Source organism: Castor canadensis, chromosome 4 (genome assembly GCF_047511655.1).
Source record: "Castor canadensis chromosome 4, mCasCan1.hap1v2, whole genome shotgun sequence".
NCBI lineage: Eukaryota > Metazoa > Chordata > Mammalia > Rodentia > Castoridae > Castor > Castor canadensis.
Genome location: NC_133389.1, coordinates 162,646,151 through 162,672,700, shown reverse-complemented (window position 1 = coordinate 162,672,700; position 26,550 = coordinate 162,646,151). Strand labels below are relative to the sequence as shown.

The window sequence follows — 26,550 nt, the reverse complement described above, 5'->3', positions numbered from 1 at the left end:
TTGGCTTGGGGGTCCTATTAACATTTTGCCCACCATGGACTTGAACTGCAATCTCTCTGATCTCTGCCTCCTGAGTAACTGGGATTACAGGTGTGAGCCTTTGCTTGGCCTCCCATGTAGAATATTTCACTACCCTAAAATTCCCTCCGTCTTTTTAACCTATTCATTTTTCTCTCCCTCCAATTTCTGGCAACTGCTTATTTTTTTAAAAAAATGTCTCTATAGTTTTGCTTTTTCCATAATGTCATATAGCTGGAATCATACAGCATTTGTGAGTTGTATGTGTGTGTGTATGGTGTGTATGCATATATATCAGATTGTTTTCTTCCTTTTTTTATTTTATCATTTTTACATTTATTCACATGTATATATGTTGTTTGGGCCACCTCCCCACCCCACACCGCTTCAGGGCAGAACCTGTTATGCCCTCTTGTTCTCTGATTTTGTTGGAGAGAAAACGTAACAGATAAGAAAGACATAGCAATCTTGCTAGTTTGAGATAAAGATAGCTATACAGAGAGATTCCTAGCATTGCTTCTATGCACATGTGTATTGCAAACCACATTGGTTCATCTCTGCCAGACCTCTTCATTACTTCCTAGTCCCCTTCCTATAGTGACCTCTGCCAGTTTAAGATTACTATATTGACTCTTCATCAACCACGTTCAAGTTTTAGCTTTCCTTCCCTTTCCCTATTCCTCCCATGCATGTTCTCCCTTTAGTGTGTGACCCGTGTCCAGTAATATTACTGCATTTTTTTAGGTCTAAAGTCCGCATCTGAGGGAGAACATGCGATTTTTGGCCTTCTGAGTCTAACTAACTTCGCTTGAGATGATGTTCTCCAGTTCCATCCACTTACCTGTGAATGACAAAATTTCATTCTTGTTTGTGGCTGAGTAAAATTCCACTGTGTATAAATACCACATTTTCTTGATCCATTCGTCAGTAGTGGGGCATCTTGGCTGTTTCCATAACTTGGCTATTGTGAATAGTGCCGCAATAAACATGGGTGTGCAGGTGCCTCTGGAGTAACCTGTGTTGCATTCCCTTGGGACTATCCCTAGGAGTGGTACTGCTGGATCATATGGTAGATCTATGTTTAGATTTTTAAGAAGCCGCCATATCATTTTTTGGCTATTGTTTAATGAGATGTTTTTCATGGCTTGATAGATTCTTTTTAATGATGAATAACATCCCATTGTCTGCATGAACCACAGCTTGTCCATTTAACCTGCTGGAGGATGTTTTGGCTACTTCCAAGTTTTGTAATTATGAACAAACCTGCTCTAAATATCCATGTGCAAGATTTATGACAACATGTTTTCCCCACCAAATTTTAGCTAGCCCTCTTTGGAATTTATAATCTGCTACTTTACACAAATAATTCTCTACTCTGTTTTTAGATTTTGATTCTTTGTTACATTGTGGTTCACCAAGAAAAAGGACTCAATCTTTTGTTTATTTAAATCTTCCACAACACCCAGCATAATGCTTTCATTTTACAGATGTGAAATCAATGGTAGATTCACATCGATTCAGGTAGAATTAAAGATAGATTAGCCCTGCTTCCTGATCTAAATATGTTGCAAAATTAGTGGGTTTGAGGAGAAGGTTTAATAGGTCACTGAAAGCCTTCCTACTAGGAGGACAATTTTTGAAACATCTCATTCAAGGAGAAATGGGAATGCCTTGCATGGCACATGAAATTAAAACATTCTGTTTTTGGTAATGAGCCTCTTCTAAAAGTACTGAAGATACATTTCTGACTGTCATGTGAGTTTACTTCATTTGCAGGCATTACCTCAGATATTCATGTGTGAGATAAGATAAGGGCCTTGTAGGAACATACTTTGACCATATAGGAATACATATAGGGCAGTAGGACTTCTGGTTTATGAAGGAATAAAACAAAGAGATATGAGTTAAAAACTGAAGCTTATTATTCACAAGTGGTGTTAAAAATTTCAGTTTGTCATTGATACATATGCCAAAGGAAAGATTTCAGTTTTGTTTTGGGGCATACCAGTACGTATTAAGCCACAAAGACTATCTGATCCTAACAATTTTAGAAAGACCAGATTTTGTTTATTCATTTATCTATTTATTTTTATCACAAGGTCTCCCTATGTAGTCCAGGCTGGCCTGGAATTTACCATTCTCCTCCCTAAGCCTCCCAAGTGCTGGGATTATAGACATGGACCATGACAACTAGCCAAAAGGATCAGATGTTGAAATGAAATTCTTGTTTTCCTAAAAAGCATGTTAAGTGATAAATTTATATTCTATATTATTTCTCAATTTCTAAAGACAGCATTAATGATTATTGATGCATTTCTGAAAGAGAATATAAAGGGTATCCATACCAAAGCCTTACATAGATTAGAAAATAAAGGCTTAAGAAATTAAGGAACTTGTCTAAGCTGTATGTGAAATTTAGTGTCCAATAAGGAGTATGATCCAAGTGTTCTACGAACACACGATGAGCTTTTATTTTATTTTTTTTTTTTGAGTCAGGATCTTGCTATGCAGACTCGGCTGGCATTGAACTTGTGATGCTTCTGCCTCTTCCTCCCAAATATTAGGATTATAGGTGTATACCACCTGCCTGGCTTAAAGTTTTATTTTTTGTGACAGGGAGTGCTTGCTGAAAACTTTAAAAAGAATGGTATTATCATTTCAATCCCACATCTTTCAGTTAACTCTTTTGATACTAAAAACAGGTGCTAAAAAATTCACAGTTTAGTAACAGAGACCAGGTAGACCCTCCTGCCCCCAAAAAACAAAACAAAACAAAACAAAGGACAAAATAGAAGAAACAATGACTTATAAGACACTATGCATCAGACAACAAAAAATAATAATCACAAAGAAATATTCACCAAGAGACAGGAAACTAATGAGGTGAGCCACAGAAGGTTGCTGTGACATACGGCCTTGACAGTTTGTAGCCCACAGCACAACAGAGGGAACCGAGACAGTGCACAGCAGACTCTAAGTTAAAGAGATGAAGCTGAGAGTTTGGGGAAACCTGGAAATCTCAGGCTTGCAGGACAGAATACAGGAGAGGTGAGAAATTGCACAAAGAGAACCTTAAATGTCTGCAGAGCAGCTTCCTCCAGTAGCTTAGTTGACTTCTTATTTGACATATGCATGCATGGAAACTACCTAGGACCTGGAAAGAGCCACCTGAAGTGATTAGAGAAAACAGGGAAAAACACACACACACAAGGCTGGAATGCTGCTTTTCCCAGAAGCCAGACTGAAAAATTTCAATGTTCTAGCTCAGTGGCTAGATCAAGACCCAAAGATAGGTCTTGCTTCATCTGTGAAGAAATAAGTAGCCCTAGACTGAGCACTGGTCCAGTCACACCTGACAAACCTTAAAAGTAGACCTGGAAGTTAGCAGCATCTCAGAACAAAGCCGATTGATAATTGTAGGAATACAAAAATATCTAGCTTCCGACAAGATGAACTTGATAAGTTTATAAGGTATTGGGCAACATTTTAAATGAGAAAAGTGAGGTAATTTTCTAATTCACACAACTGAGAAGTGGTAGCTGGGATTTGAAACACAGGTTCATTGAGTTCAAATCCATTAAATGAAAAAAGAGAAAGGAATGTTAACATGTAAATCTGATGAAAGGGCTTTATTTTGAGCTTTGTGATTAGTGATCTTGGGACTAACAGACCTTGAAGGCAACAATAAGAGATACTGGAGCAGAAGGAGAATGGACGAGGGTCAAGAATGAATACAACCAGACCAAGAAAAGTCTGGATAAAGCTCAGAGATTTCTAAATTTTATCACTTTTCTTGAAAAATTAGAAAATGCAAGATTTAACTAAACCATAACTCTACCATCCAATCTTAAAACAATCACAATACTGCACATGTATACAATTTATGTGAATACCAACTGGGTAATTTAGACACACTATACGGAGATACACAACATATTTTCCAGAAATGACTATAACTTGAGAGATTTTTCTTTTTGGCAGTAAGGGACTTGAACTCAGGGCCTATACCTTGAATCACTACACCTGCCTTTTTATTTTTATTTTATTTCTTTTCTTTTCTTTTACTTTAGTTCTGTGATGGGATTTTTCAAGAGTCTCATGAACAATTTGCCTGGGTTGACTTCAAATCACGATCCTCCTGATCTCTGCCTCCTGAGTAGCTAGGATAACAGGAGTAAGCCACTGGCACTGGCAACTTGAGAGGTTTTCACCTCTGCCTGTAAACTTATTTTCTTCCAAATAATTGTCTTTAAACAAAACAATTGTGCCATATTGTATTTATTTACATTTGAATGGAACCTGCACAGGAGCCTGCACTGATTCTTACTTCTTAAAACAACCCATGATCCCACACGACATTCAAAGAATATTCAAATGCTTCTAAATATCAATTTGTCAACTGTTAAAATTTCTCCAACTCTTGTCCATTTCATCAAGTTGCTCATCCCTTTTCTAGTAAATTCTGTTTCCATGGCACCATTAGGCCACTTTCTTTTGTTATGAGGAGCTGGCTGAAGAAATATGTACATAATTTCAAAAGATGATGCAATTTCTATTTTAAAGGGCTTTGATAAAAATGATTAGTCATGCATTAAGTATTGATCAGTGAAGCATCTCCTGTTAGAAGGGCCTAGTTATGGAGTGGGGGGTGGGGGGAGAAGAGAAGAGTCATGCTGTATAGAAAGAGATAAGACATGGTCCTAGATCTTCAAGAGCAATGGGATCAATTTGGAGAAGCTAAGTTGCAAATCTCCTAAGCAACAACATGTATTGCCCTGTGACTTTATATTTCAGAACTATTTATAGATGAGACAAAAGAGATATAGGTGACTCTTTAATTCACCTATAGTAGTAGTGCTTTCTTCACTACCTCTTCTTCATCCCTGGATAGACAGATATTCTCTTTGTTAACCTGTATGTAACTCAGTTTGCTCTCACTCTTCTTTCCATTACCAAATCAAGAAATGCAGCATTCCTTTGGGAGTTCAAAATAGCATGTGATATTATTGGGGCTGTTTTTGCATAAATTTACATAAGAAGTTGAAGATCACTGGACCCCCTGAAGAGTAAAAGTTAGCCACAGTTGATACTGCACTTGAAATATTCCAAAGATGACAATTTTAATGATGCAGGCACTTAAATTCATTAATCTGTTGTCCTTTATCAAGGGAAGAAGTCAGTCCTTTTATATTCTCAAAGTAATGAAGGGGGAAGGCAGGGAATGAAAATAAGAAGAGAATCAGACTTCTTTTGCAGTGACTGCAGGTCAAAGAGGGACTTGGAGTCCTGGATGCCCACGTGAGCTGCTGACTTAACTGCAAACAACAAAATTCCAGACAAATTCATTTCTTTCCTGATTGAAAAAAAAATATGATTTTTTTATTCTTCTAATTTAGTTCCATAAACATTTACATACGAAAAATGTATAACTTCATACTTGCAGTAATTTCAAAATAATCGTTTAAGTGCTTAGACACAGCTTTAAGAAATACACATGTTTATACTTCATGGAGAAATAAAGAAAATTTTCTAGAAAAATTGGAAGCAGAGTGTTAATTACTGTCCTTAATAGTAATGTCCTTTTGCTCTTTGATCACTGGCAAGGATTACATGTGAATACATGTAAATTCTCTTAGCTCTGTTCTATTTACTACAATGGTAACCTAACCTGTTACTTTATTTGGCAAAAGTTCTTTTAAAGTGACCAATTATTATTGATTAATATAGCACTCATTGCAATAACATTGCTGGGGTAACCTGCAATAAATTTGTTTCCTCTTAATATATGCATCAGTATAACATAAATTCAGAGTAGTAGTTTCACTATATGTAGAATAATGTTTACATTACTAAAGTTTATGTTTATCACATCTGGATCTTGCTATATTGAAGTAATTGAATAAAATATCTTTAAAACTACAAATTCATTAATAGAATACATATTTCTAACAACTCTGCTTTACTAAACTACTTCTCTTTGCTACCCCTAAGTTTTTCGACACTCAACCTTTTTCACTAATGAAACAATCATTTTTCTTTGAAGATGTAAATTTGTACCCATAGATTGCTCTTTGGAAAAAGCAAAGTTGCAGTCTCACAGATGTACAAAAACTTGTTTTTACCATTCTGGGTGTACAAAACAAAACACGATGGAGTAGCAGCCCATAATTTAATGACTTGGGTTTCTTTCATAGTTTCTATTTCAATATGTATGCTGCAAACTATTTCTAAGAAAAAATTTTCCTTAGATTAAGGAGAGAAAATTTTGAATACCTTTGGCTAATTCTATTTTTAAGCCTCATCACAATAACCAGTATTTAGTCTTTCTTGTGGTTTTAATTTTGTCCAGCTCAGGTGGAGCAAAAGACTTAGAGATAACCAGATATTTAAATCAGAAACAAAAGTACTTCTGCTTCACTGACAAGCAGCAAGTCAGGGATATTTGCCAGTTCTTTTTTGTTGCTATTGTAGGGAGACTGCATCTTGACTTTTGAGGCCAGTACAGGCTGGCTTCACACTCACTATGTAGCCCAGGCCGGTCTCCAATTCTCAATCATCCTCCCGATTGCTGGGATTACTGACATGTACCAGTGATTTGCCAACTCTTAAAAAGAAAAAGAAGCGAGTAAGAAGGCATGAGTATTTTAGGAAAAATATAACAAATTTAGTTTCTGATTGCAATCTAGATGTAGCAGCTTAGAAAATCCTTCAGGTTGCTGACACAGCTGTGAAAATGGGGTGGGGTGAAAGGTGGAACTTGGTGATGATTGACATGCTGGAACCCAAGAACAGAGGAAAAGCTGCTCCAGGAAATTCCAGCCCATTCTGCAGGGAGATGTAAGTTTTAAAACATTTTTCCTGCAGGGTCATTCTGGTCACACAAATTAAATCTCTTCTAAAGGAAAGGCAGACTCTGCTGCTCTGCCTACAGTGTGGCGCGTTACCTAGCAGTCACTTTTAAAGTGTGGATTCACTGGGTCACATTTACCAGAGAACACACAATTAAGTGGGGAAAATTGCATTAAAGGAGATAATCAAGTTTTCTTGTAATTATGCTTATGAGTAAATTGGTGTGGCAATTCTTTTTGCTTTAATTATGTAATTCAGGGACAATGGATGATGCATTAAACATCATCTTTATAAGTAAAATAATAGTTTCAAAAAAGGTGCTGTTTATCATACACTTATCTTTCACACTTTAAAAAAAACATGTTAATTAAGCCTGACCATAATTAATCATAATGAAAGGGATCTACATTTTGCACTGATATTCTGGTATTTGAACATTTTATACTGTGAAATCTATTTGCCTAAGACTTTATTATGTTAGAAGGTTATTTGCCTAAATGGCCAAATATTCTGAGCAGTGGTATTACTTCTTATAAAAGTAATAAACATATTTTGAACTATTTTTGGTATCTATATGCTCAGAATAATCAAGGAGACTGCAAAGTATATTAAAATTTAAAATCAATAATAGAAAACAAATTTAGTCATGTCTCAGAAACATTGTCCTAAGTATGTCCTCTTAAATATTGAGTCTGATCTGCAGTGACTTTCTGAGATTTTCTAATCAATGAATATTTAATGATTAGCTTCTGTAACAAGAATTATGCTAAAATCTATGGGGTTATGAAAAAGTTAAGGTATTACACAAAAAAAATCTATTATATTTCTCATAGCCAGGACATCTTTGTATAAATAAATGTTTTAGAAACCACAGACAATATTATAGGTTTTAGCCAATATGAACAACCTAAATTACCAATCAGTTATCTGTTAGATGCAAGACATTTCACCTGCTTAATCTAATCCTACTCAATTCCATATGTCTTGGTCTTGCTGTTCCTATATCACACCATGATGTTACCATGTCAGGAATTTGGCTTTTATTGATTTCTCTGCTTGACTTTCCTTACTTCTGACTTTATATGGTTTCCTTAAATACCATTTTCTCAGAGTCCCTTCCTTACTTTTCCACTGTAAGCCATAACGCTCGTCTCATTACTACTTTTAAGCCTGATTTAATCTTGGTAGGTAGCACTTATTCTTGAAAGTAATCACTTGTTGACTTACACACTACCTCTGGATTTTACTGGGATATTAGACCCATAAAGACAGGACTTGGTATTCATTGCTGAACTCTCACTGTTGAAAGCAGTGCCTAGGACACAGTAGGTGCTTAGTAAAGGATTGCTAATTAGAAACTTCATTACTGAACTTTTCTCATATATGACGAATTTTAAGCCATGTGAAGAACGTATAAATAGGAAGCAAATCATTAACAATATAGATATAGTCAAAGAGGAAATATCAAGAAATATGACGTAATCATGTTGCTTCCAAATTTCATGTACCCATCAAGAAAATGACAAATGAAAACAACTCTATCTGACAATTAGGAGCTACTGCAGTTTAAAATTCAGGGGTGGGCTATACCAATATTAAGTCAAAATGGATCAAGTATCTTAATATCAGACCACAAACTTTAAAGTTGATACAGGAAAGAGTAGGAAATACTCTGGAGTTAGTAGGTATAGGTAAGAACTTTCTCAACGAAACCCCAGCAGCACAGCAACTAAGAGATAGCATAGATAAATGGGACCTCATAAAGCTAAAAAGCTTCTGTTCATCAAAAGAAATGGTCTCTAAACTGAAGAGAACACTCACAGAGTGGGAGAAAATATTTGCCAGCTATACATCAGACAAAGGACTGATAACCAGAATATATAGGGAACTTAAAAAACTAAATTCTCCCAAAACTAATGAACCAATAAAGAAATGGGCAAGTGAACTAAACAGAACTTTCTCAAAAGAAGAAATTCAAATGGCCAAAAAACACATGAAAAAATGCTCACCATCTCTAGCAATAAAGGAAATGCAAATTAAAACCACACTAAGATTCCACCTCACCCCTGTTAGAACAGCCATCATTAGCAACACCACTAACAACAGTTGTTGGAGAGGATGGGGTAAAAGGAACCCTCTTATGCTGCTGGTGGGAATGTAAACTAGTACAACCACTCTGGAAAAATATTTGGAGGCTACTTAAAAAGCTAGACATTGATCTACCATTTGATCCAGCAATACCACTCTTGGGGATATACCCAAAAGACTGTGACACAGGTTACTCCAGAGGCACCTGCACACCCATGTTTATTGCAGCACTATTCACAATAGCCAAGTTATGGAAACAGCCAAGATGCCCCACCACCGATGAATGGATTAAGAAAATGTGGTATCTATACACAATGGAATTTTATGCAGCCATGAAGAAGAACAAAATGTTATCATTCGCTGGTAAATGGATGGAATTGGAGAACATCATTCTGAATGAGGTTAGCCTGGCCCAAAAGACCAAAAATTGTATGTTCTCCCTCATATGTGGACATTAGATCAAGGGCAAACACAACAATGGGATTGGACTTTGAGCGCATGATAAAAGCGAGAGCACACAAGGGAGGGGTGAGGATAAGTAAGACACCTAAAAAACTAGCTAGCATTTGTTGCCCTTAACAAAGAGAAACTAAAGCAGATACCTTAAAAGCAACTGAGGCCAATAGGAAAAGGGGACCAGTAACTAGAGAAAAGGTGAGATCAAAAAGAATTAACCTAGAAGGTAACACACACGCACAGGAAATTAATGTGAGTCAACTCCCTGTATAGCTATCCTTATCTCAACCAGCAAAAACCCTTGTTCCTTCCTATTATGGCTTATACTCTCTCTACAACAAAATTAGAGATAAGGGCAAAATAGTTTCTGCTGGGTATTGAGGGGGTGGGGGGAGCGGGAGGGGGTGGAGTGGGTGGTAAGGGAGGGGGTGGGGGCAGGTGGGAGAAATGACCCAAGCCTTATATGCACATATGAATAATAAAATAAAAAAAAAAATCAGGGGTGGGTATAATAGAAACTTAAATGTAATTTTAATTTTAAGCCATTTACAGTTAAATTTCTAAGAACAAAACAAAGCAGAAATCAAGAGAAAAGGCTTCTACCAATTCATTTTTTATAATAATTTTCTAATTAATTTTTGAATGGTTATACAAACTGCTTTACTTTCCCCTTGTTAAGTATCTAATTTTCTACTAGAATTTTTTTTTTTTAATTATTAGGGCAAGAAGATTATCTCATAAAAGATTTAGTTAAAAATATCCTATAATATGAAATAAGCTTATAAAAGATGTAAAATTTACTTTTGAACAATGTAGAAACATTGAAATAATTCAAATATAAAATAACATGTTACATGTGTTCCTGTATTTTGTATTTTGCTGTTTTCTGTTTCCCTAGATGTGGACAGAACCAGCATTGGTGCTTGTTAGCATATATCTAAAAGTTTTGACTTATGCATCATCTAAGTGCGGTAATGAATAAGAAGTGACATCAAATATCAATATTATTGGCCCAGCTAAATGGTAGCTGACATCAAGTTGGATTGCTGGAGAAGTAAACAAAATTGAAATTTTTGTAATATATAAATACCACCTGACATATTTTCCTTCAGAAGATCAGTGACTGCATGACCTAAATACCTTGCATTTTTATATAAAATTGCTAGAAATTGAATCTAAGCACTTTCTGTTTGAGTTTGAATAACAACAACAAAAATATCACAAAGGAAATTTAGCTTCCTTTGATAAAAAGTAATAAAGTTAAAATTTTCAGGTAGGCAATGCCAAGTGTTTGATAATGGATGATAGAAAAGATAGTGTGAATTAATAAATTTATGTCCACATATTAACAATTTAGAAAAAGCAATTAACCTAATTAATGTAGCTCAGATCAAACTTAACACTTTTAACTGCCTAATAATTCCATGACATATCCTGATATGAAATAGACAAAATACTTCTACAGAAACTTACATACATTTTATTACGATTTAGATCAAGTTTCATATACTTAACATAGTTTATTTAGAATAATTTTAGAATTTTATTTTTTGTTATAGTACAAAATGTGTACTGAAGCTTTATGTTTATGTTATTCTTACAATGTTGAACAAATATGTCTTCTGAGTGGCAAAACCAGCGTCTAAAAGGTACTAGTAGAAAATATATATAACTGGAATTGTAAAATTTTTCCATGCTTTAATGACATGGGGCATTATATTATCATTGGAGTTTTCTAAGAAATAGCTAACGTATCCTAATAATTAAGTGTTTAGTAGCTCAGCATCCACAGAATTTGGAAAGCCAATAAAATTGAAATGAATAAAATACAATGACACAGTACTAAAATAAAAACCTTGTGCTTACATTTGTGTAAATCTCTGCATTTACTTATCCATTCACTATCTTATTAAAATATTAAATATGTAAAATAACTTATACTAGATGCTGGAGATATTGAGTGAAACAAAATTGAAAATATCCTTTTCTCATTTCTTTTCATTGAATTCCGGTGTAGAGAAATTTCTGAAAAATGTAAACAGACAAAAAGCCCTAAGATATTTGCTAACTATGACTCATCTTCCTGTTTCTGCTTCAGGATCAAAAGGATGATATTTACTAAGCTGATAAGGTGGGGAAAGGAATCAGCTGGGATGAAAGAAAGCAAGAGTTTCATTTTCAATATATTTAAATGAGTTGTCTTGTAGATATTTAGGCTGGAATACAAAACAGCTAATGGTGAATTTGGGGGTTACAGTAAGATTTACTTGGAAATCATTAGCATGTTGACAAAAATTAAATGATACAGATAGAACGAGATGAATTAAGAAGATAATCTCTTAACGAGCAGTTTAATATTTAGCAGGCAGGTAGTGGTGGATCTAGCACAGTGAACTGAGAGTTTTGTGGATATTTATTTTCTCAGGACTCAAGAAGAATGTTTGAAGTGGTGATGAAGAGTGAAGTCTGATAATAATGGAGGACTAGCCATTGGCTATAACAATATGGAACTCAAGAACAGTTTCAGTGGAACCGACTTGCAGTTCACATTGAAGTTCAGTTAAATTGCATTTGTGCAAGCACAAATGGTATGGGAGATGTCTGGCTAACATGGAAGAAAAGACAATGCATAAGTAATCCTACCACTGAAAATTAACAAAACTTAAGGATTAAAATTTTTCAAAGAAATTAGTATGCAATCTGAAACACAAAGAGACATAATGAAACAATAACTGGAAAATTTGAAAACAATCCAATAGAAATTATACAAGAAATATAGCAATAAATATAAAAACTCAATAAAAGGTTTAAAAGTAAACTGGAGTCAGCCAAAATAAGGCTTAGTGAGTTACAATACGGATTTGGAGAAATTAGAATGCAAAATGGAGAACTAAAGCAAAGGACATACAAAAAGAAGACAAAGAACATGGAGAAGTGTATAAGAAGTTTCAATAAACTTGTAAGTTCTAGAAGGAATTGACAAGAAAGTGATATTTAAAGAAATAATGGCTGAAATTTTTCTACAATTGTAAGAAGGCAAGGGCTCTCATATTAAGAAAGCACATGAAACTCTGAAAAGACAAAAAGGAAAGAAATCTTCATGTCCACATAACACAGAAAAACTGAAATATACAATATCAAATATAGGTTATCTACAGAGGATCAATTCCTTGATTGAGAATAGAGTCTTATCTGCAGAAGAAGAAGGAATATCAGGATGAAAAGAAAATAATGACATTATCTGATATATAAAAGACAAAGAAAATTTACTAGCTACATAGTCTCTCTTGAAAGAACTTCCAGAGAATATTCTTCAACAAGATGAAAACGAAACCTTGAAGGAAGGAGGGAAAAGTCAATTATAGGCAAATAAATAATAAAACATATTGGTATTTCTAATAAATACCAACTTTTTAGATGACTAATTTTAAGGTGGGACTAAAATGCAAAATAAAGGTAACATGGGCCATGGAAAGGAGTTCAACAAGAGCTACTGGAGGGCTTAATGGACCCCTTTCCAGTCAGATAATGGGTCAGCTTCCTGGAGAATGTAAGTCAAAGGGGATTCCCTCTGTCAGGGATACCCTGCTCATTTTCCTGCTGTGTATATAAGACTTACACAGATCTATGCATTCCATAGTCACTCTGTTTTGTCATCTTCCTCATTAACTTTTCTGTATATACGAGTATTTTTCCAGCAATTACTGTCATCCTCCTCCCTAATTTTTGGTTTTGCTTTATAAGAAGGATTTACTTTAAAAAATTACCATAGTTCCTGAAAATGTTTCATTATAAATCACTTTAAAATAAATTTAAAGTAAATATCCAACAGAGAAATTTGTCAGAAAAGAAGACATTAGCTCTCTAATACTATAAATAGTTTTTCAGGGCCATGTATAAATATGGGTTATTGGATATTTGTTTCTGTGAATCTTTTTTTTTCTTTTATTATTCATATGTGCATACAAGGCTTGGGTCATTTCTCCCCCCTGCCCCCACCCCCTCCCTTACCACCCACTCCGCCCCCTCCCTCTCCCCCCCCCCCGCCCCCTCAATACCCAGCAGAAACTGTTTCTGTGAATCTTGATTGCTAGATTGACAACACTGAGTTTTACATTTGTGATTTTAGCTTACAAACACCAAATTGTAGAATCTTCTGAAAATTGTGTTTATGTAAATAACTAAATGCAACTTTAGCTTTTAATGTAACATGAATGCCTCTCTCTAGAGGCATCAAACAATTAACAAATTTAATACTAAGTAATTAAAATTTCTGCTCTCCACACACTGAATAACACATTTGTGTTCACTGCTTTGCCTATACTTCGTTTGAATTGAACTGTGTCACAATGCCATGTCATTGTGCTCTACTGTCTCTGCTGCTTCCTAACCTCCTGACATTCCCTAGGAGGCATAAGACATTTTCAAAACTATTGATAACAAATAATCACAAATTTGACTTAAGAAAGAAGGTCTTCATAACAAAATACCAAACACCATTTTCTTAATACTTAACAAATACTTGTAGCAAAGAAAAACTAAATTAATGCAAATTTTCAATACGGATTTGAGAGACTGGTAAAGAACAGTGTTATGACAGTCTTTTTGATGTGAACAAAGTGTGTAAACAAAAACAGGTTACTAACTTTGACATTGGCCACCGGGACCTCCCATTCATCTTGTCCTTTGAAATATGCATAATTAATGTGTGCCTCCCTTGGTTGCTGATTCAATAAATCTAATTTAGGTATTTCCATATTTATTAATTTTGCTATTTAGAATGTTGAATGGTGTGTCTTTTTCAGCTATGATATTGCTTACCAAAATAAAATGCCTGACTTACAAAATATTAATTTACTTCATTTCAGCTTCCATTTAATTTTCCTAGAGTGTGAGAAGCTATAAGCCACTTAACAGAGTTTTAATATAAATATGATATATCATAGGGATCCATGGTACTTCAATGTCTCTATGGTTGGCTAGAAATAAAATTTTACACGGTATCTAGACCCAATCCATAACATAATATTTTTCAACTAATTGGCTCACTACAGTCAATTAAATGGAATATTCCTTACAAAGACAAATCTGTGAAAATATAATTGTGGTTGAGCTCGTCATTAAAATTCTCAGGACTGACAACACCAGCAATTTCAGTCGGAGCAATCAACATTATTTTAGTAGATATAATTTTTAGTGAGCATTTTTTTCTCTTTCTTAAAGAAAAATAATAGCAAGATAGAAGCAGAATTTTGACTATGCTGTCATTTTGAAGTTACATGTAAGTAATCTATCAGATTTCTTACTTAGCTAATTGGAAAAGAAGCGGAATATGGAATTAGGATCTCACTCTGTTGGGAACTTAGAGACAAATTAAAATGTTAGATATAATTAAATCATGGAGTTTGAGGGACTTGAGAGGTCATCTATCTAGTTAAATCACTTTCATTTGAGGAGGTATAAACTTAAATCTTTCTTCCATGATTATAATCTGAGCCTTTTTCAAGACATCTTCAAATAGCTTGGCAATCAAAGGAATATTTAACAGTTTTTCCATAGTAGGTAAAATGCTCTTATATCCGAGTACCTCAAGCTGCAGATAAAATACTTTTGTTATAAGTTTATATGAAGAACATCACTTCTTCTTTAACTACTTTTTATTTTTCATGTCTCTTTTCAAGCACTTTAGTTATTTTTATGGATTTGTATTAAAAGTTAATGCTTTCTGGGGAGTCATATAGTACACACCTGTAATACCAGCACTCTGGAGGCAGAGGTAGGAAGATTCAGAGTTCAAAGCCAACCCCAGCTAAATAGTGAAACACTGTCTAGGAAAACCAAGGACTGGGTTGTAGCTAAGTGTGAAAGTGCTTGCCTCACATGATCAAGGCCTTGGATATGTTCACAAGAATTTCAAACAAAATGCCCAAACAAAACAATAACAACAAATACCCAGTCCATATCCCTTTTTACTTTATCAAAGCTGAAACGGGACAAAAAATTCTTAAGAATGTTTTTAAATTAAGAATGCAGTGGTACATGTCTGTAATCCCAGTTTCTCAGGAGACTCAAAAACTTGAGGACAGCTGTCCATTGATATCTTTGTAAAGGTTCTTGTTGATTTAAGCTAGGGACAGAAAATGCAAACCTTTCCCTATCTTTGGGATGTATAGATATAGTATAAAAGCAATCTTGTAAATCTAAAACAATCAAAGGCCATTCTTTCTACCCAAGCCCTTGTTGGGGCGAATATGTAAATAATGCATTTCCACTTCAATGTTTCCCCTACCGGGGATATTTTGACTGCAGCAGGTAAACATTTTGGTGAAACTCCCTCTTTGCCAGACAAACAAGTCCCGGATTTGGTATAAATCTTTTAACTGTTGGCTGCCTGGGTTCTTACTTAAAAAGGGCAAAGGTTATGCTTGTGTCTCTACAGATGTCCATGGACCCCCTGAAACATTATGGGTTTCTCTTCGGAGCATGAGGCCCAGGAGAACCAATGAGCATGTCCAACAAAGTGATGACCGCCCCTCAGAGGGAAACTCCTAAAGATGATGAACAGGCTAATACAAGATGTATGCTCTTACTTTTAAGAAGAAACGTTTTTATAGCTCTTGGAACTTTTAGTTTTAATTATACTTTAAAAAGTGTTGACTGCTTTGATTGCAAATTATACACCTGTGTTAACAATCCTTCGTCTATTAATTAGTCCTTTCAAGCATTGTTTATATTAAGGGCAAGAAAAGATGTTTGGTTGCCTGTAAACTTAACAAGAGTATGGCAACACTCTCCCTTAGAAGGTTTAATGACTGAAGTAGTGTCTAAATTATTGACACAATCAAAAAGATTTATCAAATGGGTTATTCTTGCTACAGACAGCCCCTAAAATATTGTGAGACATTATCTTAAAACAAAATACAAATAAAATCTGGAGGCATGGCTCAAGTGCCCAAGTGGCAGAGACCTTGCCTAGCCTGAGCAAAGTCCTGTGTTCAATCTTAAACACAACACACACACACAAAAGACTATGTCTAAGTGAAGTTCAGAAGAACAGAGTTCCTTGCTACTCTTGCCACTGCTCTGTGTGTGTGTGTGTGTGTATGAATGTGTGAGCTATCAAGTTCTGTGACAATCTACTATTTATGTATTTTTCTCCATTGTTTATAATTAGCTCCTAAATATTTACTCTTCTTCAGCCTATTAGTTTACCATTTATTTTGGGAATTTACTTCATAAAAATGCATTTTTGCATATGAAGAATTATAAGAATTTACTGGAAGAGCTGAACTTACCCTAGGAGTAAAGGTAGCATCATTGATAGAGTGCATGTGACCATATAGTGACTGCTCACAGTGACCCTAGGAGACAAAGCAAAGACAAATTCAAATAAATTCCACTTGATACTTTAAAAGGAATTGAAAGATAATTTTGTTTGAGTCTTAAAGTAATTTTTAGTTCAATAATAATAACACTTTCTCAACATAGAATGATAGCTCTTGCCATCAACTGAGTTAGACAGAGCTAGACTGGTGAGGTGCCCTAGTGTTGGTATCAGGTCCGAAATTCTACTGTTCTTGTTTTCGTACCACTGGGCTGGTGGTGAGCCCTCCCTTTCACAACTAATCTTCAGCATAGCACTTCTTCCACTGCCAGGGAGGAGCAGGAGTATCTACTTTTCTTTTTCTCTCAAAATTATAGGACCACAATTAAATTTCACAATTCTCAAAGCTCAACATTAATATTATGACATGTATAAAAATGTTATGGAACATGTATAATGATATTTTAAAATGCAGAATAAACATTTGTTTTGTGAAAACCATACTTCACATGCATTCATTCCACTCACTGTTCCTAAACAATAGCTGAAATTAAGGTGCAAGATTTCCAAGCTTCAGTTTAAATGTTCTCAGGAAAGGTGGACTCCTAACATATTATGGGATCTACATGTGACGTCTTTCATTTTGACACTAATGGTTCAAATGAGATTCTTGACTACGTTAGGGAAATTATCTACATTTTTAGAAGTGCCACCAAAGAGATATCTGGATTATTGCTTGGATGTTCTTATTATGGGCTTTCAAATTCAATTTCATTCAACACTTTATTCATTGAATTAAGAATTTTTGAGCAATTAATATGGTAACATAAGTCTATGTGCTTAGATATGTCAGAAAATGAAGCAAAGAACTGTATACTCATGGACCTTATGTGACAGAAATGGATATTTTGTTAAAGAGGTATAAAATATGTTAGATGATAAGTGTGAAGGGAAAAATGGGTTATAGGTATCATTAATTTTGTGACTGGGGCATTTAGGGGCTCAGAAAATGATAGTCCAATATGTGATGCTTTGACATGCTGAGCTGGGTTAGCATTCTCAGAATCAAGGTATTGCTATTCTTCCCTTCTTCCTCCCCCAAATACAGGGGCTGTTTCTGAAGTTCATTTATCTGACTGAAGGCAGCTCTTTCAAAAGTATTGCAATTATTTTAGATTGTCGCCCCGAAATCTCATTGTCCAGAGAAGAGCAAGCTCATATGGTGTGAAGGAAGACTGAAAGATGTCATCACACCTACTTTGACGCAAGCTGTTGTCTGTTCTTCAGCTTCCAAAGAAAATCATTAAGAAACTCATTTCTCTTCACTGGGCCCCATCATTTACTGCTTCCTGAAATTGCTCACAGCCCCCACTTCCCTTTCTTTTACAAAGAGGCCTCACTCATCTGTCCCTTTTTTGAGCTTCGTAGTCGAATGGCTCCAGCTCCTGTACTGAGGCACATTAACAACTCTGTATGGCTTAAAGCCTGGTCATCTGTCTATTGCCAACTCACTTCAGTGAACCTCCAGAGAGAGAAGGGGCAATTTCCCTCATCACTATAGGAGTTAAGGGCAAATCACATTGTCAAGCAGAGTGACCCAGTTTGGCTTCATTTGAAAGGTAAGGTCTGAATAAGGACTGAAGGTAATAAGAGAAATAATGCAGACATCTGAAGGAAGGGTGTTCCAGGTAGAACAAAAGCTAGATCAAGAGGTGGGAATTTGCTGACAGGTTTCTGAAACAACATGGAATCCAGTGTAATGCATAAAAGTCCATCAGAGGGAGATTCAAGTCTTCAACTACTGTAGTGTTAAAAGGCTTAAGGAAAAACAGAACAACAAAATAGAGATGTTAAAGATAGTTCTCATGATATTCTCTCATTGTTATTGAGCATTCAGGGAATTTTTCTAATCCAAACTCTATTTAGTTCTTAGCAAGCTAAATTTCAAATATCTATTTGCAGAATCTATGCATGTTACTGGTCCCTGTTTACAGAATGCAAAGATATACACACATAATTTTAAATTCACAAAAAACATAAAGAAACACTTTGGCATTCTCTCAGGATGAGCTGTCCTCCCCTTTGTTATTCTGGTTTAGTATCTAACACTGTTATAACATTAAACCAATTTATGTAGAGAAATTCAAACAATCTAAATTCCCAAAGTAGAAAAAAATTATATACAAAGCCAAACAGGCAAAATAAAAGATGTTATAATTATTATTGTTTTTATATTAGGTACTTTTATTTGAGAACTAAATGTATAATATTAAAATATTATACTTATGTGGAGATTGTTCGTATTTTCACAAAGTTTTTTAAATAGGCGAATTTGTCTTGAAATGATTCTTGCACTAATAGTTTTGCATTTGCTCTTCTTCTAACTTGAAAATCTTTAAATTATTTTATTAATTGGTAAGGAAAAATGTAGTTTCCTGATTCAATTCCTGAATGCCAAGTTTCAATTCAAAGGAGAGTCTCTAAGGCACTCTTGAAAAGTCCTGGAAATAGGGGGTTATAATGGAAGTGCTGACGGACCACATTTTTGTGCTGCTATAACAAAACCCAACTCAAAGATAAATGTTTCATGAATTAAGAAAAGTTAAAAAAGCTTTTCTATCCAGCTTTGTTCCCAAGATAAAAGTGAATCTACTCTTTTTTGAGGTAGAGGGAATATGTAGGTTACTAATATTCTATTCTGCAAACAGCCTTAATCAAAAGCAATACCCAAACCATGACATTAAAATTCGGAATATCTTCTCTGATGAATTCTTGTCAAAATTGTTTTTCTTCAAAGAAGTGAAAAAAATGAAAAGAAGGAAAGTTTTTAAAGAATTATCATGTGACCCAACACATATTGCTTCAGTATTTGATTCTCTCAGACAGAGACACTGTGTGCAATAATGATTTCTATCATTAGTCCTGGCCCTGGGGGGAGTTAGAAATGCATCTAAAATGGGTACTACCTAGCACAAAGAGCTTAATAAATATTAGCTCTTAATTCCTGAGACATATAAATGTTGAAATGCTGACAACTTCCAAATTAACATCTTCACCCTTACCTTTCCACTGAGCTCCAAATTTGAGATTCTACCTGCCTTCTTAAAGAGGTGTAGGAGGCATCTGTGCAGTTTGTACTGTGCCTGCCCATTCTGTCCCCATGGGTCACTGCCCTGCTCCATCCTCTGCTCTCTGCTAACTATATCACCTGAGCTCCTAGGCCCTCTGGCTTCTGCTTGGCTTCAATCAGAGGAAAACACCTCCAGACTACAGAAGAGCAGAAAGATAGAGATGGATAAATGACCACTTCTGTTCAGCTACCATTTTGTCAGTGCCCCTATCCTCCACCAAATTCCATAATTCCTGTTGTCTGGAGCCTCTCCCTGGTTACAGGACATGCTTCTGAATGGGCATTTCTTCCCTTGCCCGTTCAGACAGACCTAAGGTAGTAACGGTTGCCCATTATTGTAGATCCTTGCATGTCCCTGTATCAACAACCTTAACCCCGCCCACTGCTTTGTAAACACTGTACATCTTACTCCTCCTGTCATCTTTTTCTTACTGGTGATCAATTTGATACAGCTTGGCAGATATAATATGCAAAAAGAAACTTAATTTTCTATTTTCCTTCTGTCTGTCTTAACTTTTACCAAATTGTTCCCTTATAATACATACACGTGACATTGCCAATTAATCAAACCACAACAAAAACAAACAAGGCAATAAAAATACTGGCAATGAGAATACCTCTCTATCCTCTTCTACCTGCATCCCAACTCTCATGCAGCCCTATTCTGCCCACTCTGTCCTTCTCCACTTTTGCCACTACAAGGCAGGGTATCATCCTATGGGGCCTAATTATGGCAGAAGCCTCATTGATATCCTAGTTCCTGTTCTTAATCTACTCCCAATCAGATCATGGTAAGCACCTGTTTCTAGCCATCGAAAAAACTACCATTGTACTGAAAATAATTTCCAAGCTCTTCTCTGATACCAGACTATTGTTTGGCTCCTTTCTGACATACTATTTCATACTCTTCCTTTCAATTTGCTGTGTTCCTTGAATATTTTCATGTTTTTTTCCTTATCAAGGATTTCAAAGCAAAGAGCCTTGAAATATGAGTTAAAGGATGATCAACCAGCAACCCTAAAAATAGAGACCTCTGGAGAGATTTGAGAACACCTTTCCTGGAGGCATTTATGTACAGTTCAGGGTTGCAACCCCAGAGGCTTTTCTTTGCTCTTCAAGGGAAGATCTATTTGTATTAGAGCAAAGTTTCCTTATAGTGTCCTGTCTGTCTCTCTCCATCCACTCTTGGAGAGGAACAAATTTTCATAGTTTGGGGTACACCTGGCTCTCACTGCTTCTCTCATGAGGAACTGGTTGTGGAAGATAACCAGCTGCTCCATGAGTGATTAAATGGTTTTGATCTCTGATTCAGATGTCTCAGGTCAACCTCAGATCCTGTCTTTTGGATATTCCATGGACAGTCTGTGCATGTGCAGTCACTTGATCTCTCTGTCACAGGTGTCTACGTCAGTTATGATGTAAAAGAAAATGTATAACATGTGCATTTTACCATGAGTTAATATATTGTGGTGGTGAAGAATGCAGTACTGGAGTGGAACTTCAAAGCTTAGAATTCAGCTCATTAGAAAGTCATTAATAATGTCTCTTATTTGTATAAGAATATTCTATGTACTTTACAAATAGCAATTTTTAATCTCTACCTTATAAAATTGACAATATTTCAAATTACCACTTAGAGTTGGAGAAAATTGTATAAAGTGATCACCATAATGCCCATGCATGAGCTATTTCCACTGATGGAATATTTTGTAGGTTTCTTTTCTATTCCTATTCTACTTATTAACTTTTTTTGGCCACTGAAAATTAAAAAAAAAAATCATCACCATTCTTCCAGGAAAAGACTCATTGTTCTGTCTCCATGGTAACAAACACTAGAACTAGTTTTAAACTCATCTAGTCAATTTGTAACAATTCTGTAGCCCTGCTTACAAGTAAGCAATCAGAACTGGTTTTATAGCTGTCTAATTAATCAATGAGAGCTAACTTTAGTGAGCATGCCTTTAAAAGCCAAACAGCTAGTCAGACAATTGGCCAGGGATTTACTAAGGTTGCTGTCAATCTTCTTCTGTGGTTATAACTGGAAAAAGCATTGGCCAACATTGACTGCCTTTCAGATGGCTCTTAATCACTCCAGCCTCTGTAATTAACATGATCCTGAGTGAACTGTTCACAAATACTGGGTAGTAGGTCAGCAACCTTAACTACACTTTCAGCTCTTTGGGTTCAGATATTAAGTGCTGCTTTTGACACAATTAAGGTTATATTAATTTGCTAGGGCTGTCATATCAAAGCACCATAAACTGAGTGGTTTAAACAACAGAAATACATTTACTCACAGATCTGCAGGACAGAAGCCCAAGATCAAGGTGCCAACAAGGTTGGTTCTATTAGGAGAACTTACAGATAGTTGTGGTTTCCCTGTGTCTTCACATGGTCTTTCCACTACGTGTACTAATCTCTTTCTATGAGGGTACCAGTCATATTAGATAGGGCCCAATAATCACTTATAACCTTAATTACTTCTTTAAAGACACTGTCTCCAAATATGTTAACTTCTGAGGTGTTAAGAACTATATACAATGCACAGATTTGGAAGGACAGTATTCAATCATAACAAGAGTTAGAGATACCTTTATTCTGCATCAACCTTTTGTAAAAATTAAGCTAGGACATTATTTTCTTAATATTTATCACATTGTAGATAGAAATTATGCATATTACATGAATGTTCTTTGGCCTCATATGCAAGTAGTCTCAAAATGAAAAGCTGTGCATTTTATTGCATACTAGAACATATATCCAAACAGGCTTAAACACTACGTATGCACTATATCCATTAATTAATAGCTCAACATCTACTGTGAAACTGTTTGGGTTTAAATTTGGACTGTGTTGCTTACTGTGTCCTTGTACTGCTCTGACTCTTAGGTTTCTCTTCTATAAAATAAGAGTAATAATAGTATCTGCATTGTAGTGGCATTTTGAAAATTTAACAAATTGATTCATGCAAAGGGTTTAGATTGCTGCCCGGGACACAGCAAGTGTTCAGTAAGTGTCAATTATCACATAGTCACAATATGCCAATGGAAAGCTCTGTGATAGCAGAGATTATATCTATTATCTTTGTCACGTTATAATTACAAGAACAGTAATGGACTGGTTCATGAAGAGTATTTAATACATATTTTTAAATTAATTAAATTAAGTAAGTTTGACATTTTGTCCTCCACCAACTTTCTTTTCTTCATTCCATGATCTCTGGGTTTTTAATGCAATTCATGCAACAGGTTTATTATGTCAGGAGTAGTAATTTTATAAAAGAACTTTCATGGAGAACTCTATAAAATAGAGCCTTCATGTTGAAATTTCATACTCATTTGACAGTTGCACAGAATGAAGACTTGTGACTGTTTTCCCTGTGCACACCTCCTGCACTTAACCATCCCTGACACATCTGCCAGTCCCATGTATCACAATACAGAAGCATCATCTCATAAAATCACTCCTGTGCATATTTTTAGAAAACAATTTCTTATAGTAAAACACTTTTAAAGGAAATTATCTAAAAACATATAAAAACAAGGATTATATTATATAATTTTGCTCCATATATTTTTATTTGAAATTTTATGACCAATGAAAAATAGTTTCAAAGAAGGGACTAAGGGCAAGCAGAATTAAAGTTCATTTCAGCTGTGGAAAAACACCTCTAACTCAATACCAGGTCGGTGGGGCTTGCTTTTATTAAAGCTGCTACCTTAGCTATCAAGTTTAAAAGAACCAATCCCAAAAGAATTTTAAAGATCCTTTCTCAATTGAATAAGTTTAAATATTTTAATAAAATAAAGCATTTGTATACCATTCATATTTTCTGCAAATTTAAAAACTATCTTTGTGAAATCAAAGAACTTTAAATTTATAGGTTTGCAAACTATGAAAAAAATCTCATTATTATTACTGAAATAATCCTGCTGGCATAGAAACTGGAAACAGAGTAACCACTAACAAGGCTCCTAGTTTTTGTTATTTCATGTAAACAACTAACCATGCCTGTGAAAGATTAATTGCAGCTTTTAAAGTGTTCACTAAATCCATGTGTAATTAAGAAGAGTTAAATATGCAAATCAAGCCTAATTAGCTTCATTTATTAATGTTAGTTTGCCTTCCTTTACAAAATTTCTCCAGTGGATCTCTTTTAGCACATAGCATTTTTGATTTCTTTGTTCTACATTGAATTGCTGAAGAAACAAGCTGTTTCCAGGAGGGAGAGCTTCCATGCAGGGTTCTCCATGCCTTTTGAAAACATGACTTAAAAAAATTCTCTCAGTAGCATGAACATCGAGTAAAATGTTATTTTATATACACAAACATATATATTTCCAGCCACCCTGGGGAATTTCTTTTGATGAAAACGAGGCTTTTGTTACAATAATTCCAATGCAGTCATTGAGTGAAGTAGAGTAGAGCAGCAGCACCTGATGAACCAAGGTTGTCTGTGGAAATGGCTTTTCCTTGACACAATGTCTACATTTTCTTACACTAACAAAACAATCAGACTCTGAAATTCACATGGAAATATCAAGAATGGGGTCTCTGCAAGAAACATAACTACTGGAATCACTACGAAGGAAAAATAGTGTGAGGTTAGAGGAAAGCACTAGCAAACACAAGGATGGAGGTCAAGGTCCCTCTCACTCCTGAGAAGCAAAATGGGTAAAAGACCACCTCTCGGGGAAAAGAAAGCCTGAATTTCAACATTTCTCTTTCTTTGATCTATTTGATTAATTCTCCTCACTACATTCAAATTTCCCAAATTATCATACTTATTGATTTTATTGCCGGTTTGAGTTTATTTTTAATAAACAGGTTTTCATCAGTGGAAAAATAAATCATCTTCTTGTACAGCTGCTGGGGGTCTCTATATACAATATATTTTACTGTGATTAAAAACCACAGAATCTACCATCTTAATACACAGAATTTTATTAACTAAAATATGTTGTACAACAGATCTCCAAAACTTATCTCACAAAACTTCACACATATTAAGAACTCTAATTTTTATGATAGCATTTACTTCTCAAATTATTAAGGAAATATGAGTTTTCCTAATTTTTTCTATAATACTCTTTTGAATTTTTAAGATCATTGGTAAAATTAGATGAAAGTATATAGACAGGAAAAAAATCCTGAAATATTAAATACTCTCAGTTTTATAATGGGCAGCTTTCCTGCACTGGACAAATATTCACTTAAAATCCACTAAGTTCCAAACACACTACTAGAGTAGTGGATGTTTAAATTGGAAGTTTGAGTGAAGCCTGAGACAACAGAATCCATCTTCCAAAGTGTGTAAAGTCATGTGTAATGATGAAGGATGTAAAAGTGTCAGTAGATGAACTGAAAGAAGAGGTTTTTATGGTGTGTGAGAACTTTCTCTGCTGGATTCCTTTCACTTAAGGAAAGAAAACAACTCAGATACAGAGACAAAACTGCCAAGAGGTGAGTTTCAAATATGAGATCTCAGCAATGTAGGGACTTTGATAAACACAGGAGTCAGTTTTAAATGTGTGATTACTTCAGAAAGTGATGAGTTAGATCTCCAACGCACTAAGAACTCTCAAGTTCCTTTTGCCTCATCATCTTTTCCACCTTCCAGCAAATCCTGTTGGTTCTGACACCATCACTAGGCAAATGAGGAAACCTAGAAGATCTTGAAATCTTCCTCCCTGGCTCCTAATCATTCATGTCCTCCCATAAGCAACCCTTTCCCCAAAGTCCTCTCAAAAGTTTTATCCAATTATAGCAACAGCTTCATGTACAGAAACATCTTATCTAAATCAAAGGCAGTAAAAACAGCATGGTACCGGCACAAGAACAGACATGAAGACCAGTGCAACAGAATAGAGGACCCAGATATGAATCCACACAGCTATGCCCACTTTATTTTTGACAAAGGCGCCAAAAACATATGATGGAGAAAAGACAGCCTCTTCAACAGATGTTGGGAAAAGTGGTTATCCACCTGCAAAAAACTGAAACTAGATCCATGCTTATCACCCTGTACTAGTATCAACTCAAAATGGATCAAGGACCTTAATACCAGACTCTGAAGTTGGTACAGGAAAGAGCAGGAAACACTCTGGAAGTAATAGGTATCGGCAAGGACTTCCACTAGAGGAACTAATACAGAAACATTAAAGCGACAGAGGTCAATATGAGAAGGGGATCAGGAACTAGCGAAAAGGTCAGATAGAGATGAATCAACTTGGGTTGTAACACATTTGTACATGGAAGCAATGCTAGGAATCTCTCTGTGTAGCTTTCCTTATTTCAACTAGCAAAAATGCTTTGTCTTTCTTATTATTGTTTATACTTTCTCTTCAACTAAATTAGAGATTAGGGTAGAACAGGTTCTGCCTGGAAGGGATGAGGGGGTGTGGGGGAAAGAGAGGGGCTGAGGGTTAAGGGGGAGAAATGGCCTAAACAATGTATGCACATATGAGTAAGTGAATAAAAAAATAAAAAATAAATCAAGGGCAGGTGTGGCCAATGCTCCTAGAGTTCAGCTCCTCTCAATCTGTAGATCTCTGAATGGGCCAGTTATCTATCAGCACATACCCAATGTATGGTTGAGACAGGGTAACCATATACACATTACTGTTCTAAAAGGGCAAATTGAAGCCCAAAAGAGTTGTCAGGTCATAATAATTCTGAAATTCAC

General features: G+C 35.3%; 1 protein-coding gene across 1 annotated transcript in view; it reads right to left on the bottom strand.

The window, feature by feature from the left end:
* Spag16 (sperm associated antigen 16) overlaps window positions 1–26,550 on the bottom strand; it is a 985,522-nt gene that overhangs the window by 234,295 nt on the left and 724,677 nt on the right. Inside the window, exon 14 of the mRNA XM_074071657.1 lies at window positions 16,707–16,772. Coding sequence (XP_073927758.1) covers window positions 16,707–16,772 — 66 coding nt within the window. The remainder of the gene's footprint in view (window positions 1–16,706; window positions 16,773–26,550) is intronic.